We start from the raw sequence: 19,474 nt of genomic DNA on the forward strand, positions 1-19,474 counted from the left end.
GTTTCTACATCTGGACTAAATTTGGTGCAAACCAAGGGCCACAAGTTAGATATCTTGCACCTCAAATGTTCATGTGTCCACCATCTTGAATCAAGGTGGATTACATCATCACAAACGACATCACTGAGGTGTCCCCTGTGTGTCATTCACTACAACTGTACCTAATTTGGTTCAAATCAGCTAGACAGTCCACAGGTTAGCCCACTTGCACCTCTGCCATCTTGGATTGGGGTAGATGACATCACCACAAACTACAGCATTGTGTCCCTATGTGTCCCTACAGTAGCAGCAAATTTTATTCAAATCAGTTAAGCGGTTCACAAGCTAGCCTACTTGCACCTCACAAGTTTATGCATCCACCATCTTGAATCAGTGTGGATGACATCATAATCAACTATGCCATTGAGGTGTCCCTGTGTGTCACTCTCTGTAACTGTACCCAGTTTGGTTCAAATGGGGTAGGGAGCACACAGATTGGCCCACTTGTGCCTCAGCGGTTCACATGGCCACCATTTTGAGTTCGAGTGGATGGCATCTTCATACACCATGCCATTAGGGCATCCCTATGTGTCCCTACAGCAACTGTGGTTCAAATTGGTTATGCAGTTCACAAGTTAGGCCACTTGCACCTCAAAAGTTTACGCGCCTGCCATCTTGGACCAGGATGGATTGCATCATCACAACCTATGCCACTGAAGTGTCCCTACAACTGTACCCAGTTTCATTCATATTGGTCCAGGCGTTGCGAAGTTGATGGGGCGGCGGGGCCAGGGACACATACACAGAATGCCAGGTGATCTCATACGCCTATTGGAAAGTAGGCTAAAAACCCTTATCTCATCAGGTCAGCAGTCAGGAAAAACCTACATCTATTTTAGCAAACTTGTCAGCAGTCATCAAACACCCACAATACATTTTAACTGACAGTGTGAACATCAGATAGGTGGTCGTTTCCAATCTGTAATAGCCTCTCACAAAGCAAAAAGCAAATTAAGACCTTCTCCTGAGAAATTAAGACCTTCCTTTGAGAAAAAGGCTATACAAGTTTGAACCATGGTGTTGGTAATTGGCATTATATTCTGTCACTACACCAGGTCGTCACATTGGGTTATCAGATACACATCGGGTTTCCAGTTCAGGGTTTGACCATCCCATACCAGTATTATTTTTTCTGAGTTGCTGGGCTTTGATTTGCAGACTACCTGGACTGGTGAGATATATAATAAATTCTAAACTTTTCTCTTTTGAGTGTGCGCTTCATTTTCTGAGCAGTGAGCAAACAGCTAAACACAAACCTCAGTCCCATAGCTAAGTTCTGGCCAAGTAAGGCTAACAGGAAATATGGAGCACAACAAATTCCAACATACCCCAGTTACTGTCATACTTGGGATCAATGGTCAGGGCCTGGCCTCATCTCCTCCATATCCCCCCTTTAAGAAGCTGAAGGAGAAAGTTGGGGAAAGTTAAAGTGGGGGGAGGGGAGTGAGCTACACCCTCTAGCAGGAGACAGCCAAGCAGTGCTGTGGAAGTGGACAGAGGCTTCCTGGGCCCAGTGGAAACAAGTGCTGCTCACTGTAGTCCAGATACCTGACAAGCAATAAGGGATGAGATGAGATGCCATGAGGAAACAAGCCAATGGACATCTGCTTAGGAGGGAGACAGCCAGTGGGCACTCTAACTGCCGTCTCTACCCCATCTAATAAAGACCCTTTGAACACACAACTGGCTACTGGACTCTGATCCATGGACATACTCCACCCCCCCCCAGGGATCTTTGACATGAAGCCACCCCCCTGGAGGGAGGGGCCAACACATCCTGGAGGGAGGGGCCAACACAATTTATCCCGCATAGCTGAACAGTTGCCTCTCACTCCTATGGGGCAAAAATAAAGCACTGCACTCAGGACAGTGCTGAGGTGACAATAAAAGTTGCCCTTCATCCTTTGTGCTGTGTAACCTGGCCTTTTACAGCAGTGATGATGCAGAAGAGCACACTGCACCTCCATTCCAAAGATCTTTCCAAAAATATAAATCTTCCTTCCAGGCATGTCTGCCCATTTTTATGAAAGACATATTTCTAGATATTATGCATATGTAAAAAACTAAGGGATGGCTTACACATACCTAACTAGATCTCATCATTTAACAAACCAACCAAATGTGTGACTTTTTCTCTGTTGAAAAGTATTGTTTTTGGGTGGACACTAATGGGTGACATTCTGTGAGGATTAATCTCTGGTGGTTCAATCATATGCGCAAATCATTGATGCTACAGTCAGAAAATGATGAACATGCACATGTGAACCAGCCATGTGTGCAAGCATATTGAGCTGGAGATAAGGCCAACTCTTCAAAGAGTAAGAGGCTGCAAGTGTAGCATGTGTGTTCAGCTTAGAGTGTCTGAAACACTTCAGTCCAGTTTTTATGGCTTATATCTAATGCACTTTGTTAAAAAGTCTTCCAAAATATTTTAACGGGAACTTGATGAGACTTCTTGGCAGCTGCAGACATTTTGCTAAGCCTCACATATGCTCTAAGAAAATTATCAGCAAAACAGAAACATCCCAGGAACTGTCAGAACATGGCAACATGCAGAATACCTGAAAAATACTTACGTATTAGGAATTGGCTGAAATTTTTCATCTTCAAGTGGTATGAACAAGGTAAAAACGATGCAAGAGAATTTTTTCCCAAAATACCAAAGAAAATATATTATGAAAATATGTACTCTTGAAATTTAACAAAATGGTTTTTCACAGTATCTTTCTGGCATGTTCTCAATGTACCAAAAGGCTAGCTATACTTTCAATTCAGAGAAAGAGAATTCTAAATACTACCTGAAACATGAAAGGGGTTGTTGCCGATGAAAAGTTCAGACTCTTGGCCATGTGGCTTTCAGGATTATATTTTGACATATACCCTTTGATGATGACAGTTTTAGCAGTCCCCTGTTCACCAATTAGCAGCACTGCCTGAAGATGAGAAGAGAATTCAAATGAGTTTGGGGAGCTGAGAGCCAAGGGTATTGGCAAAAGCTCAAATTTCAAAATTATTCATTTCAAGAAATAAAGATGAAGTCAACATGGAGCTTTCATGAGAAATACACCATCACTTGCAGCATTACTACTTATTTATTTTGGGTATGCCCATACATAATCAACATAGAGCTATTTCTGTCAGCAGCACCTATATTTTAATGTACTACAGGATTTTGTGATAATGTTATCTCTAGTAGTGACTTGCTAAGCTACCCTCATGTTAGGACAGACAAGAGAGTCCAAAGGGTCTCTGGCTTCTCTCAGAAGTTACTCTGCTCCTGAGAGGAGGAGGCGGCAGGCAGAATGGTCTAGGCCTGGGCTGTCAGACTCAAGCCTTCCAGCTGTTGTTGGCCTACAGCTCCCATCATCCCCAATCACAGTGGCTAGTAGCCAGGGATAATGGGAGTTGTAGGATGATGACAACAACTGGAGGTTGCAGTTTGACAGTCCTGGTTTAGGCAAAAAGAGGAATGGGTCCTAGGCAGGGTGACAACAGTAGGCCAAGGAAAGTAGGGGAACCAAGGAAAGAGGATTGTCTTGTCCAGGTGAAAGAAGATGAGAAACGGTTATGGTAGAAGTCCAAATGGAATTAAAAAATGGGAGAGAGGCATGGTATATAGCAGTGCTCAAGGTGGTTTACAATCAAAAGAGTTCTAATAAAAATACAGTAAGATACAGTCTAAAGCCAGCAGCAAAGAAAAGCAAAATGGCTTGAGAGAACACGATTCAGCAATCAACTAAGCCCAAACTCTCATTCAATAAAATAGCAACAAGAGGAGAGTGTGCATATGCAACGGTGTTGGTACACATTCTTTCCTCCTAATTCTTAGTCTCTCCCTCCCTTCTTCATTTCCCCATTGTCCATTTTAGATTGTAATCTTCCTGGGAGCAAAGATCTGTCCATCTTGCTTAAATAATTCTGTATGGCATCATGTACACTGATGGGACAGTATAAATAATTAGTAATAATAGAAATCATAATATTGCCAAGAGCTGCAGAACCTCATACCAGTCATATATCTTTTTGGTGCATGCCTCTATCAATATTTGAAAAAGCCACACTATAGCATTTGCACAACCAAGTACCTGGGATATTTGGTCACACAAGGTAACCAGACAGCTGATATATGGGCAGGAGGAAACAGCTTTCGCTTCTAACACACAACAGCAACTTTCCAGGATACTTATTTTTGAAAGAGCTGATGTAATACAATGGACAATGCTACATTTGGATCTGAAAGGCCATCATTCAAATCTCTGCTGACTATAAAGCTCACTTTGTTGCTGTGAGCTAACTCACAACCTTACAACCCAAGCCTAACCTAACTCACAAGCTTAGTAAAAGGATAAAAGGGATAACAGCTATAAGGCACTATGAACAATAAGAATAAGAAAATAAAATGCATACAGTGTTTACAAAATGAAATTCCCTGGCTCTTTTGTTCCTCCTCTCTACAAAGGAAGTAAATATGTCAGCATAAATGGTTAGAATATTACCTTGCATTGCTTTGCCATAGTTTGGATAAGGAAGTCAGTTCTCACATTGTCAACATTTGGTACCAAGATGGATCCATACTCCAGAGTGCTGTTGGCAGGACACACATATTCTTCAACGCAGGTATTCCAGTGCATCCATTTGCCTAGCCAGAAGAGAATGCAATGAACATCCCTTCAATGAGTCTTGTATTTAAAATTAGAGATATTTTAGGAGTTAGACCAAAAGGAGGTAATCAAGGAGAACCAATCGGATGGATTTTTTAAAAAAAAAAACCCTCTTCCCATATGAATAAACTAAAGCAAGGAAGTAACTGAAACCTTTAATAACAGTCATGGAGGATTTAAAATATGGAGCAGCTGTCTCATCATTCTAATCTTACATGTTGAGGACATTCATAAGTCATGGGGACCAAAATGACAGCACAGCTTGGCAAAAGCATATGATAAAAACACTGGCATGACTTACTTTGTCATCTCAACAAAGTGCCTTGGAACTGAAAGAATAAAGATTAGAGGGGAGAAAAGGTGGAAAACTACATAGACTTTTCAAATACTGAAGATTCTTGAACTCAATGTGAGAGAAAGCCATCAATGAGCAAAACGCAGCTGGAGATATATGATAATCAGCTGTAATTTTCAGCAAACTTTATAACCCATTTACTCATTTTTATCATTTGAAGGTGGCAATTAGCTACACCTAGCAACTTATCAGTGGTTCACTAACCATCATTGGTAACATAGTAGTCAAACATAGTATCTTCACATGCTTCTGTAATATTAGGAAGATCAAGTTTTATAGTGTCATGATGACGAAGCCAATGTTCCATCTTGCAGCGGTCTTCTAATTCCATCACTGCTCCAACACTCCACATCAGGGAGAAGACGTACAGTCTTTCCAAGTACACTGCTGTTATTTCTCCTCCCTGCTCCTGGTTGGGAAAATGTCATTACTTTGAGTTATTTAGCTGATAAGAGCTTAGAAACATTTGGAAGGCAAAACATCTACAGGAGTCCATGGTAAGGCATAGTAAAATTGTTTATATCAACACAGATTAGCCAAGATCTCAAATGAATTGCATGTCCACCCCCAAAATAATTTTCTCAAAATTATCCAGCAGTCTTTGGCAATATCTGACATGTAGCAGTGAACAGTAGACAAGATTTGGTAGCCAGCATTCAGTAAACCTCAACATTTGACAGTATCTGACGTGTAGTTGTCATTATTTGAGAGATGACATGCATTAGATGTCAATGTTAGAAGATATAAAATATGCTGCACCTTTGACAGCACCAGACATGGGGCATACAGTATTTGACAAGATCGGAAAGTTTACTTGCAGCAGCATTTGGTACATTTCATTCATTCAGCAAATATAAACAGGAAGGTTTCACATTCTGGTGTCAGATGTTAATGCTTGGATTCATTTGTAGAATTTTGTGAATAAATCATTTTGAATTTGCAAACTGAATTTCAAAAAAGGGGAGCTACATTCGCTTGTTGTAGCAAAAAAAATGGAGGGGGAGAGATTTGTGGCTAATAGAGAAATCTATTACTCTTAGAGACTAATCATTATTTGCAACATCAACTTCTCACAAGAGCTATTTTCACCATTGGTCATAAGAGCACTGTGCTTGACACATTCTTCAGTTACTGGCAATCAAGCATTGTTTTTGATGGCGAGAACGGGAATAGGTCCAATGGCTCTGCTAACGCTATCCTATGGTCAAATATATGGAACAGATACAGACCCATAGATCCCTATCAGCTGGATCATGAACACACCAATAAATTCACATCGGCCCACATCTCCCAGAAGAGAAGTCTACATCTTAAAAGCATAAATCATTTACCTTACAAGGGATCAGGCCCTGCAGTATATTAATGCTCTGCATTATCACAAAGGCCTCCAGCATCTTCATCTTTGACTCCAAAGACTGGATGCTGTAGCAGTACAAATCTGGGAAAGATGCCGTATACAACTGACGCAAAATCTCAGCTTCCTGTGGAGAACGCTTCTTCAAAAAGCCCTGTTATAACCGGGATAGAACCAATAAATGATTTTTCAAAATGTGAAATTAATTTACAATATCCATTTCTACTGCACTGAACACTCAAGTTGTGATTTTGATGGGATACACATTTTCCCAAAAAGGAAAGTCGATTGTGATAATGTTGGTGCTGTTTTTGATTGTACAAATCAAGGAAAAATAGGTTGCTTATCAGTAACAGGTGATCTTTGTGGTGATCCATGTTCACTCACAGTGCACAGTGAGCCACACAGAATAATTCAAAGCTCCTTAAGGTGCTCTTCAGCTCCACCAAATTGCTTGCGTGATGCAGCTGTTATTTTTGGCAGAAGAGTGCCTTTCTCCTCTGTTCCTGTCCAGTGAGGGAAGAAGAATGTCCCTAGAAGGAGTCAAGTAAGACACTATATCTGTGGAGGGATCCTAGCAGCGGGGAAGGCCAGGCAGGTGTTGAGAGTGAACACGGATCACCAGAAAGATCACCTTTTACAGGTAAGCAACCTGTCCATCTTTGTGATGATCCGTGTTCCCACCAGACCTGGGTGGTTAACAAGCTCACCAGGATGGAGGTGGAAGCCAGGATACTGTTAGAGGGCTTTTTTGAGAATTGCCTGATCAAAGTTGGCCTCTGCTGCCAAATGGATGTCCACAGCATAGTGCTTAACAAATGGCAGGTCTGAAGACATGTGAGCTGCCAACGTGGCCATGGCTGCAGTAAAATGTGCTCTGATCTTCAAGGGGGGTTTACTCCTTCTTGGTTGTAGCACAAGATAGGTTCATAAGCAAGATGAGAAGTAAAATCTCCAGACTATAGCATCCAGTTTCCTGCCCTCTTTATCTACTGGGGCAGAATGTGCCCTTCCTGACTTGCTACTAAATCACACAATTCACCACCAGGGAGTTGGGTGTGTGCGCGCGCTTAAACAGGAAAGCGCAAGAGTCTTCCTGGATCCAATATAAACTTCCAAGCCTCTTGGGTGTGGTAGTAGGGCAGACGGGGCACCCCAGAAGACTTTAGCCAAACTAGCAAGGACTGGGAGCATAAGTAAAGCTGCAGGCTGAGCAGCTGACGTACTGGACATAAAATCATTTCACTTCAGGGGTTGGTGCCTTCAATTCTAGGTTCAACGTCTTTCTGTCCCCTGAAGATGGTAGGACCTTGTTTCTTCTGTAGGTGAGCTCAACAATAGATTGGTTACAGTCTCATTTGGAGAAGGATACAAAGGGTTTTCAGTATGAACAGAGTCTCCTTCAGATAAGAGGCTGAGTTGTATTGTCCATTGGAAAGATCCTCTTGTGGTGACTTTTCTGAAGTCAGGTGAACTATGTGCACATCAGGATCTGTCAGGTGGGTAGGAACAGGAGATATTTATTTTCCCTTACCCAGTGGAGCTGAAGGCATTTGGGGGCACTTAAAAGGAGCTGCAGGAACAGGTGAAGAAACAGACTCCTGAGCTTTTACAGGAGTAGAATCCAGGGCACCCTTAAGTTCCATAGTCTATATTCATTGAAATAATAAGGCAAAGCAGGTGAAGGCGATCTTGAGTCTCGACATCTACTGCCATAGGCTTCTTGAATGTTGAGTCCCCATGATCTCTGTGAGAAGGGGCTTGAGAAGTAAATGTGGTGGCTGTTGCCAAAGTCACCTTTGGTTCCAAAGGGCAATGGTCAGCAGATCCCAAAGTCGCTCTCGGTCCCAACAAGCGGCTGTCAGTCAACATCAAAGCCAGCAATGTCCAGAGGCCTGGATAGTTCAGTACAGGAGTGGTAGTTGAAATACAGTCTTGTAGAGGGCCGCCCTCAAGCAAAGTTCACAGCTTTTCCTTGGCCTTGAAAAGGTCAAACAAATTTTATAGGCTTTTACATTGTATCCTTCACCCAAATTAAACACTTGTATTTATCCAACCAAGGTAGAGTACACCCACAGGAGGTACACTTCTTAAGATTTTTTACTGTCCATTCAAGCTACCGAAAAGGGGAAAGATGAAAGAGAGAAACCATAAAACAAACCATAGCTGCCAAAGCCAAATATCACTGGAGAGACAAATCCTGAGGAAAATCTGTAGTCAAGTAAACAGTCCGAGTCAAGCTGAAAACCAAGACTAAAAATTTAACAAATGAGGAGAGCAGAACAAATCCTTCCCAATGCAAGCAGTATGGTGGTCGAGAAGGAACTGAGAAAAAAGGCACTCTTCCACCAAAGAAGAGTCATGTGACATGTGCAATTCAGCAGAACTGAAAAGCACCTCAAGGAGCTTTGTATTCTTCCACGAGGCTCACTGTGCAGGCACAGAACCCAGGTTGTGAGGAAACATGGATCACCACAAAGATCAGATGCTTGCCATATAGTAAGAATTACAGTTGTGCCTGCTTCTTTTCTCCAACTGTGGGAACTGGAGACATGATCTTAGCAAACCGGGCCTGCAAGATGCTCCCAGTCTATGCTTGTCCATACAGTTAATCAAGATTAGCCCAGGCTCTGTAGACCATATAACTGGCTTCCTGGAACAATAAGAGTGTCCTGGAAGAAAAGGGTCGCCTATCAATCTTTAGGCATTACACACCATTCCTAGGATATAGCTCAATTCTGGGTTCACATAGAGGACATGAAAAGCTGTCAGGAAGGGCTTGGATGATAAGTCCTAAGCAATTAGTTTTCTGATTAGAAACACATTCATAGTTTCACATCTTCACCATCTCCATCCTTGTCCCAATTCCAGGTGGCTGAGAAAGACTTACAGTGGGGCAGTTCAGATGGTACTCTTCTCCTCCTGAACTGACACACACAATTAAGAAGAAAACACACAGGGTGTGCCCATCCTGACATATTTCCTGGACATTCTGACATCCTCCTATTCTTTTATCATGTGTGAGTGTAGCCATTACCTGATGATGAAGACTCAACAAGGACTTCACCTAGACCTCTGTGAAAAAGCTGCTCCAGTGTTCAAATGGGGATAATTCCTATCCTTTAGGCACCAGGAAGCAGAGGAGGCCACTGCCATCACACTGCAAGTGCACAGTTGTTAAATAGACTATCACCCCTGATGATTTCAGCAGGCTGACAGGGCAATGGTCCAGTCAGCAATGCCATGGTTACATGGCATAGCACCACCTACCTCCTCTACTGCTGCCTCCTTCTGCCCAAAGGTAATCATGGTTATTCCCATCCCCCTTCTATCCCCACAAAGGGGCAGACAATGGTTTCACCTAGCAAACTGCCTCACTGGAGTCATCACTTCAGTGATGACTCCACCGAAGTCATCAAAGGTCATTGCCAGCACCCTGAAACGGGCTTGGAAAGCTAATCAGAAGCCAGTGGTGGAAAGGAGCAGGAATACATGCAATACATCATTTGAATAAGTGATGTATATGTGTAAATTATGATATTTAAACATCCTTGTCAAATGCTGTATAAGTCCATTCTTCACCAGATCAAGTTTCCAAAGTGCCTTCAAGGGCAGTCCCACACACAACACATGACAGTAATCCAACTTGTATGTTACTAGAATATGCATTATGGTGTTCATATCTCTACCAATGAGAAATCAGGAAACAGTGGTGGTAAGGCGTCTTGTGTGATTCAAAACTTCATTGTGTTAAACATTAAGATGGAAGCTGAACAGTTCAGCAGGCTGATAAGACCACTTAAGACCATAGGATAAAAAATTTCTCATACATATCGGCCAACTAAATGTATGTTCAGAGTATGTATTAGTTATATAGATGCATCAATATTTTAATGGTCCACAGGTTACTGATTGAGATTTGAACTCAAGCAAACATTTATACCTCAAGAACAGGGCTCCAATTGAGAACCGAGGAACTCATAAACACCATGCCATTTCTTGATACAGTAGCTGGAGAGGCGTTGTCAATATTATGAGGCTCAAAAACAATTTTACAGTTTGGTGCCATAGGGATTCGATCACCATTAGCTAGTGTTAATGTTTTGTTATCATCCAGCACTGAATTCAGGTTCTCAATCCAAATTGCATCAACAGGACCATCAAGAACTATCCAGATGTGTTCTCCTATAGCCCAAAGGGTGAAAAAAACATTCTATGTAAACATATTATTTTAAAACACATCAAATGAGTTCAAACACGTTCTCCTATTTTTGTCCTGATATCCTTTTTTTTTAAAAAGTTCTGCATAACTAGTGGAGAACACTTGAAAAAAAATGTACTTTTAAAAAGTATTCTTTAAAAAGCTAAATGCCACCTGCCAGTTTTCTCATCCCAAACAAAAAAACCTTACTTTGACAGGAGGGCGGGGCCACCAGTGATAGGTAGCCCTCTCTAGAGGTAGGAAAGGTCAAAAAAGCATCTCCTTAACTGGAAATGAGATGCAGCTTTTCTTTTGCTTCCCAAATGGATTCAGCAAGCAGAGAAAAGTATAATCCAGGCTAAAACCCAGGCAGGAAATGATGTGATTTCCAGTTAAGGAAAATATGTCAATGCCTCTACTGACTCAAGGGAGCCCTCTTTGCCACGGATTATTCTTTCCCCTTTCTCAAAAGATCAAGCTTTTTATTTTTCTTTCTTTCTTTTTTGCGTGGGGAATGTATTAGCAGGAAGATGAAGCTAGAAGAGGGATCAAGTCCATTTTGAGTCAGGCCCAGATTTGAAGGGATCTAGTCCCAACTTGAAATAGAATGAGGCTTCTCAAAGTGGGGAAGTTTGTATTTTGAACTCTTTTAATAAGGAATTCGCCTCATCACTAAGCATGTCTAAGAAATTCAGACAGTGTGGGACAAAGGTGAGTGTGTGTTGTTGAGAAACATTAATCGGCTTCCATTATAAGTACCTTTCTTAGCTCTCAATGTTTTCCTCCAAAGAGTAGAGAAAATCCCATCTGTCCAATCATTGGTTGCGACGTCAAGGCGTCCAAACATCTGAGGTGCGGTGATGGCCTTGGGATTCATTCTCATTTCACGGTGGGGCTGCCCACAGTCTGCAGAAGTCAAAATTTAAAATATCAATTACAATTATTTCAAACGCCACAGCATGACATTGCACTAACGCTTCCATCTTCAACAACAGAATTTGACAGTCCCATTAAGTTCAATAGAATGGAAATATTAAACTTATAAATATACAAATAGAATAAAATCCATGATAAATTAAACATGAGAAAGGCTGAAGTTAGCGAAATGTGTATACAATGTTTTCGTTTTTGAGATATAACAGTGGTCACTATCAGGTCCTTTGCCTAAAGTTTGATCAGTGCTTTACAGTATCAGGTCCTTTGCCTAAAGTTTGATCAGTGCTTTACAGTAAAGCAACTTTACTGACAAGTTGCTTTACACGCAATCATCATAGTAAGTTTAGTAGTCAGCAACAACAGTTTAGCAGTCAGGCTTGCCCTTCACCTCATGCTTAAGGGAGCTCTCCACCATTTTGAAAATATTTAGCATACCTCTATACATTGATATTAAACCTTCACTTTTCAACATAGAGATACTGATAAACATTTTTTTAAAACCTGCTTTAGGGATTTGAGCAGTGGGGAGAAGAGGTACATTGATGATGCCAAGACAGACAATGCAGTTTTCCAGGTGAGTAGACAGAGGTCACATGTAGCCAATGGTTCAAATGGTTTGCCTACTAATTGAGTGAGTACCAAAGGGAGGGTCCATGGGGGTGGGGGAAGAAGTGGCACGTCTGGGTACAGACTGAGTAAGCCTTTGAGGAATCTTTTACTTATTGGATTTGTAAAGGGGGATTCTCTACCCGGTAGTGTAACTTTTGCTGATATTGCTGCCAAATGTACTCAAAGCAAAGACATGGGGAGTCCAGAGGATTTCAAGTGGAGGAGGTAGTCAAGCAGGAAAGAAATAGTTGTCCTGCAAGGATCAATGTTCTTGGTTTTGGCGAATTCTGAGAAACACCTCCATTTTCGTTCATAAGTTCGTCACGTAGAAAGCTTCACGTAGAAAGATCAGACATCATAGGAAATTGTCAAACATCATAGGGGATCGACTCAAAGCGAACACTAGAACCTTGGAGTGGCCCTGTATGTGAATGGCTGAAAGTTCCACGTTGCGTGCAGTTGGCCAATGTAAGATCTGGAGGAGCCTGTCCCTCCTTCTCTGTTCAGGCAGGCCTTGACAGTCATATTGTCTGTGTGGACTTGAACACGATAGCCCCGAAGAAAGGGCAGGAAGCCCCTAAGGCTCTGAAGACTGCGAGGAGCTTTAAACAGTTAATGTGATGCCCAGCTTCCCAGGGCGACTAGTGCCTATTGATTCGATAGTCTAAAACATGAGCTCCCCAACCAAATTCCAAGGCATCCGTCTTGAGAACAATTAGAGGCCTCTCCGAAGTAAAAGGAAGGCCCACCTCCAGGTGGTGTCAGGACATCCACCAGTAAAAGGATTTCCTCACCCATAGCATTAGACAGAGGTGCTTTCTTTGTCTATCTACAGTGAGGGAAATAAGTATTTGATCCCCTGCTGATTTTGTCCGTTTGCCTCTGACACAGAAATGACCAGGCTATAATTGGAATGGTAGGTTTATTGTAGCTGTGAAAGACAGAATAACAACAAACAAACCCTCAAAAGCCCAGTGCCCAAAAGTCAGCGATGGGTTTGCATTGTAGTGAGGGAAATAAGTATTTGATCCCTTCACAAAAGATGTCTTAGTACTTGGTGGCAAAACCCTTGATGGCAATCACAGAGGTCAGACGTTTCTTGTAGTTGGCCAACAGGTTTGTACACAACCCAGGAGGGATGTTGTCCCACTCCTCTTTGCAGATCCTCTCCAAGTCAGAAAGGTTTCGAGGCTGATGTTTGGCAACCCGAACCTTCAGCTCCCTCCACAGATTTTCTATGGGATTAAGGTCTGGAGACTGGCTGGTCCACTCCAGGACCTTCATGTGCTTCTTCTTGAGCCACTCCTTTGTTGCCTTGGCTGTGTGTTTTGGGTCATTGTCATGCTGGAATACCCATCCACGACCCATTCTCAATGCCCTGGCTGAGGGAAGGAGGTGCTCACCCAAGATCTGACGGTACATGGTCCCGTCCATCATCCCTTCGATGCGGTGAAGGTGTCCTGTCCCCTTAGCAGAAAAACACCCCCAAAGCATAATGTGTCCACCTCCATGTTTGACGGTGGGGATGGTGTTCTTGGGCTCATAGGCAGCATTCCTCCTCCTCCACACACGGCGAGTTGAGTTGATGCCAAAGAGCTCGATTTTGGTCTCATCTGACCACAACACTTTCGCCCAGTTCTCCTCTGGATCATTCAGATGTGCATTGGCAAACTGCAGACGGGCCTGTACATGTGCTGCCTTGAGCAGGGGGACCTTGCGGGCTCTGCAAGATTTCAGTCCTTCACGGCGTAGTGTGTTACCAATTGTTTTTTGTGTGACTATGGTTCCAGCTGCCCTGAGATCATTGACAAGTTCCCCCCGTGTAGTTCTGGGCTGCTTTGTCACCGTTCTCATTATCATTGCAACTCCACGAGGTGAGATCTTGCATGGAGCCCCAGACCGAGGGAGATTGACAGTTATTTTGTGTTTCTTCCATTTGAGAGTCATCGTGCCAACTGTAGTCACCTTCTCACCAAGCTGCTTGGCGATAGTCTTGTAGCCCAGTCCAGCCTTGTGCAGGTCTACAACCTTGTCCCTGACATCCTTCAACAGCTCTTTGGTCTTGGGCATGGTGGTGAGTTTGGAAGCTGAGTGATTGCTTGCTTCTATGGACAGGTGTCTTTTATACAGGTACTGTAACAAGCTGGGATTAGGAGCACTCACTTACAGAGGGTGTTCCTCATCTCAGCTCGTTACCTGAATATAGTGAAAAGACACCTGGGAGCCTGAAATCTTGCTGGTTGATAGGGGATCGAATACTTATTTCCCTCACTACGATGCAAATCCATCGCTGACTTTTGGGCACTGGGCTTTTGAGGGTTTGTTTGTTGTTATTCTGTCTCTCACAGCTACAATAAACCTACCATTCCAATTATAGCCTGGTCATTTCTGTGTCAGAGGGCAAACGGACAAAATCAGCAGGGGATCAAATACTTATTTCCCTCACTGTAACTGTGGACTGAAGTGGTCCGGGAACCAGCGTTACAACACCTTCATGTGGAGTCTCGTATGTGGGACGGCTGAGGTGGTGGAGGCCATAAGCCCTAGCATTCATTGCACAGTGTGTATGTTCTGCGACGGCTGAGCTGAAAGGCATCTGGCCAGATGAATTATGGCCTGAACACTGTTCTGGGAGGAATACTCGCATTGCCACGGAGTCCAAGATTACACCCACAAATGGAATAACTCTCGTTGTAGTCAAATGATACCTTTTGACATTTACTTGCAGGCCTAGGTGTTTCAGTAGAGAAATGGTGTCTTTCACCTGATGTTGAAGTACTTGCGGTGATGAAGCTGTCAGCAACAAGTCATTGAGAAATGGAAAAATTGTGACATTTTGTCGATGGAGATAGGTGACGACTACTGCCATACACTTTGTGTAGACTCTTGGGGCCATTGAGAGGTCTAATGGAAGTGCCATGAACTGAAATCTGTAGGGTCCTACCTGGAAGTGTAGTGGAAGTGTAGTGGAAGCGACAGTGTTGTGGTTGGATGGTTATGTAGTAAAAGGTGTCTTTTAGGTCAATGGCTGCAAACCACACACCTGGAGACAAGAGCAGCACTATTTCTGGGATGGTCACCAAGAGGAATCTGGTGTACTTCATGAAGCACTTCAGGTCCCAGAGATCTAAGATGAGATGTAGGCCCCAATCCAGATTTGGGACTTCAAAGAAGGGAGTAGAAGCCCCTGTGTGGGTGCTCTGACTCTATTGCATCTTTCTGTAGTAATGCTTCTATCATCTCAGGAGTTGTGGTGTATTATTATTATTAGGGTACAGTGACCTGGGTGGGGAGAAGGTCTTTGAAAGAATTCTATTATGTATCCAATCATAATGATGGTTAAGACCCACTGATAGTTTGTCAGAGAGCCCCAGGTTTCCAAGAAAGACCGGAGGTGAGTTGTACAAGTGCGCACCAGGGAGCCACTGTCACTTGTTAAAGTGGACTGCTTAGACCTTTGTTGTTGAGGCTTCAGAGAGGAGTAAGACCCAGGCTTGTGAAAGGACCCTTGGTGACTGGACCAAAAAGTAGATTCATAAGAGGATGCTGGAGTTGAGGGATTAAGTCATGAGTGCTGTGGGAGACCCCACTTGCTTGATCTGTAGGGTCTTTGTTGAGAAGAGGATGAATAACTCTTAGACTGGGCAGTGCTGTGCAGTTTATGAAGCCGCTCCATGGTGTCATCAATCTTGGTCCCAAATAGGGCTTCCCCTTCGAATGGGAGGTCCTCTATGCAAGTGCGTGCTTCGAATGTAAGCCCCAAAGAACAGAGCCAGGCATGATGGTGCAGCCCAGTAGAGGATGCCATGACATGGGCAGCACAACCCACCTGCTGGCGATAAGAATGTAGTTGTTGTTTTCCAAGGCTTAGCCCTTCCTTTCGTATGGTGTTGGCCAGGTCTCTCTGATCCTGGGATAACTGATCCAGAAATTGGGTCATTTTGTCCCACAGAAAGTGGTTGTATCTGCCTATGCAGGCTTGGTAGTTGACTACCTTTAGTTGGAGAGTTGAGGTGGAGTATTGGTGCCTACCAATATAGGCCAACCTTCTGGCTGGTCAATCAGCGCCATTAGAACCCTATTCCTGGACCTTTTCTGTGCCATTTCCACCATGATTGGTATCGGGTGTTTCTAAAGGAAGCCACAATTATCCAGTTAGACCCTATACAGGGCTTCAATTCACTTTGAGGTAGGCTGCGTGGAGGAGGGCTTCAGCCAATAACTGTGCACTATGTCTGGTACAGGTTTAAAAATTGGCAGTGCCACCGGTACATGGGTCGAGGAGTAAATGATGCCAAATATAGGGTCATCCAGAGGTTTCGGAGTTGCCTGAAGCCCTAGCAAAGTCGCCATACGTTGCACCCGTTCCATGTGGGATGGAAAATCTTCAGACGGAGAATCTGGCTTGGCATCTCCAAAGGCGTCCAAATGGGACGTGTGGTCCAAGAATTCAGAGCCCTCCAAATCTTCCCCAGGAGACTCCTCTGGGCAGTCCATTTGGGGGGGTTCCTCCTGAACCTGCACCTGAGGCATCACCAGTTGGGATAGGGTGATAAGAGGTAGTGCAGGGTCCTGGGGCACTGCAACCTTCTGGTGGTCAGTTGGAGTAGAGTGGCATGGGCGTTGTTCCACAGCTCTCCTATCCTCAGGAGTCTTGGACCTGGAACGTTGCACCTGGGTCCTGGAGAAGGAACGGTACCAAGAGTGATGCTCGTTGGAAGAGTAAAGTCTTTGCGGAGACCAATCTCACCGTCAGTACCATGGATGAGCAGGGGACCTTGAATAGCTCTCACTTCTGTCTCGATGGTATGGAGAGGGGGGCGGGGGCACCTACCACATGGATAGGATCTGTAGTCTTCCCAGTGGTCCCAGGCATACTCATGGGGAAGACGACATCTGTGGGCAGGGTACTCTTCGTAGTCGAAGGGGCTCTCATAATAACCCTCTTGGATATCCAGGTTGTCTCTCTCATCCTGCCAAGGGGGAGAGGCCATCAGGAGTCTAGGCTTCGGTACTGAAGATACAGCCGCCGGTCTCAGTACTGTGATGGACACCTGGCCGTGAGGAGTTGGCATTTCAGGGTGGAGTGGTGTTAAGGAGCCCGCCGCTTCCTGCAAAGTTTCTGCCTGTAGCGGTGGAGTCACTGGGGGGAGCAGTCGGATGTTTTGGGGATCAGCAGAAACGTCTGTTACATTGAAGGTGTCAGCGGTGCATCTTGTGCCAGGAGTTTGGTGGGAGGGTCCCCCTTGGACCTTCTTTTCTTCTTCTTTTTGAGCGCCAAGACAGAAAAAGCCTTGCACTTTGCAATCAAAGGTGGTTGGATCTTTGGTACAGAGGTGGAGGCGGTCGAGGAAGAGGAAGCCAATGGGTCTGGCTTGAGGGATTTGTGGCTTTTCAGTGCCATCTCCAGGGGCCAAAGCAGTAGAGGATGGGTCCAAACTGAGGCGCTGCTATACCTGGGGCTGAGGCAGCCATACTGAAAGGTTGCTGCAAAGCAGACAATGCTCATTCCCACAAAATAGCTCTGAGGTGTTGAGCGCAGTTTTTTTCATGCCTGTTTTCCAAACTGGAGGCTAAAAGTGCTGGAGTCAATCCCATGTTCTTCTCCCAGGCAAACAAGGAAACGGAAATGGCCATTAGTAGACGGCAGCTTTGTCCGACAGCCAGAGCAACGTTTGAAAGTAACTTTTTGTTTTCTTTTCTTCTCCATACACCAACCAACAAATACGTTTTCTTAGGGAAAGAGGCAAGCAGAGGAAAGGGAAGCAAACCATATAAGAATATAAAAGTCTCCCTTTTTTTGATGGGGGGGGGAACAGCTACAAAAAGGAAATAGGCAAAACAGGAAAGGTTGGAAGGAACTACAATAGATAGAGAGGCAAGCTAGAATAAACTTGAAAATAGTAATAAGAGAAGGAATTTCTCACAGGGAGTAACGAGGATCAGTAATGGAAGGAACCTTGAGCCAGAGCTGCAAATGCAGCAGCGGACAATGACAAACTGAGGGAAGGAGGGCGTGATGTCACGAGAGGGGGAGGAGCTCCCGCCAAAAAGCTAGAACTAAAGAGAGCTTCGGAAGGATCCCGAATGGTCTTCTATGCATGTATGAAGCCCATCACAGTGTGAACAACAGACACCACGACGATGAACTGGTAGTTCAAGCCCAGTCGTTATTAAGTCAGCAGCAAGGTCGCCACAGCCTAAGGGAGACTCAAATAATGGGCTGCTCTTCTCCATGGCTAGTGGACAATGACCACAGGAGGAGAAAAGCAGGAGAAAGAGGGCAGAAGTGTAGAAGACATTCAAGTGACCACAAAGAAAAGAGAGAGAAATTCAGACAAGTCACTAAAAAAAAGATGTCTAAATTGTGACTATGCCGAGATGTACTGAAAGTCTATGTGCATATATGTTCAAATGGAAGGGAGTCAAGAGGGGAAGAAAAAATCCTCCAGGCACTGACGCTGAGATGGGTGTTTCCTATACTGCTAGTTACATTTTAGACTGTCCTCCTGATTTCCACTACCACCCCATTTTCTCTTTTTATCTTGCTGGCTTTTCTCACAAACTATGTTTATAGACCAAATTCTCCTTTGGGGAAGGGGAGATGAATTGAAGAAAAAAAACAACTTTCCCAGCAATTAGCATTACACATATTTTTATTGATCACCCCAGCTATCCACAGAGGAGGCTGGGCATGGGCGGAACTGGGGGGGGGGCATGCCAGTTCCTGCCACCCCCACCCCACTGCCCACCTGCCCAGCCCCAGGGCCCCTCAGCCACTTGCCATCCTGCTTGCCTTGCCCTCCAGCTCCGGCCTAGGATGGCCTAGGATCGGAGCAGCCTGCAAACTGCAGAGCTCTTCTCTCCCCGCCTCTCAGCTGATCAGCAGGCCTTCGAGAGAGGCCACCATGTAGGCCTCCCAGAAGCCTGAACTCCGCAGGCCCCAAGGAAGCCAGGAAGAAGAAGGCGGGCCGAGTTCTCTGCAGCAGCAGCAGACCCTCTGCCCATCCAGCACAGCGTTTACCAGGTAGACTCTGAATTCCTTTTTGTGGTTACCCTCCCCTCCCGCCAGATATATCGGGATCTGCTTGCCATAGGGCTTTGATATTGGGGTGGGGGGAGAGACTGAGAAGTCTCTGGATATTTAATTTAAAACAGATTGGAAAATTTGCTGGCTTTAAAAACAAAAACTATCTAAAAAGGCCTATAAGTGGCTTGTTTCATGGCAGAAAATTACAAAAACCTCTGGAAGTGAACCATATTATATGCATTCATTCATTCATTCATTTATAAATGCACTTATGTTCAAGTTGTTTTGC

General features: G+C 44.2%; 1 protein-coding gene across 7 annotated transcripts in view; it reads right to left on the reverse strand.

Annotated features, from left to right (window-relative positions):
* Window positions 1–19,474, reverse strand: part of LOC128322773 (dynein axonemal heavy chain 5-like) — a 240,360-nt gene that overhangs the window by 97,048 nt on the left and 123,838 nt on the right. For all 7 annotated transcript variants that reach the window (XM_053244679.1, XM_053244680.1, XM_053244682.1 and 4 more), the window contains 6 exons: window positions 11,370–11,516; window positions 10,353–10,594; window positions 6,387–6,563; window positions 5,260–5,464; window positions 4,536–4,678; window positions 2,838–2,972 (listed from right to left, as the gene is read on the reverse strand). In XM_053244679.1, the coding sequence (XP_053100654.1) occupies window positions 2,838–2,972; window positions 4,536–4,678; window positions 5,260–5,464; window positions 6,387–6,563; window positions 10,353–10,594; window positions 11,370–11,516 (1,049 nt within the window). The remainder of the gene's footprint in view (window positions 1–2,837; window positions 2,973–4,535; window positions 4,679–5,259; window positions 5,465–6,386; window positions 6,564–10,352; window positions 10,595–11,369; window positions 11,517–19,474) is intronic.

Source organism: Hemicordylus capensis, chromosome 4, assembly GCF_027244095.1.
Source record: "Hemicordylus capensis ecotype Gifberg chromosome 4, rHemCap1.1.pri, whole genome shotgun sequence".
Taxonomy (NCBI): domain Eukaryota; kingdom Metazoa; phylum Chordata; class Lepidosauria; order Squamata; family Cordylidae; genus Hemicordylus; species Hemicordylus capensis.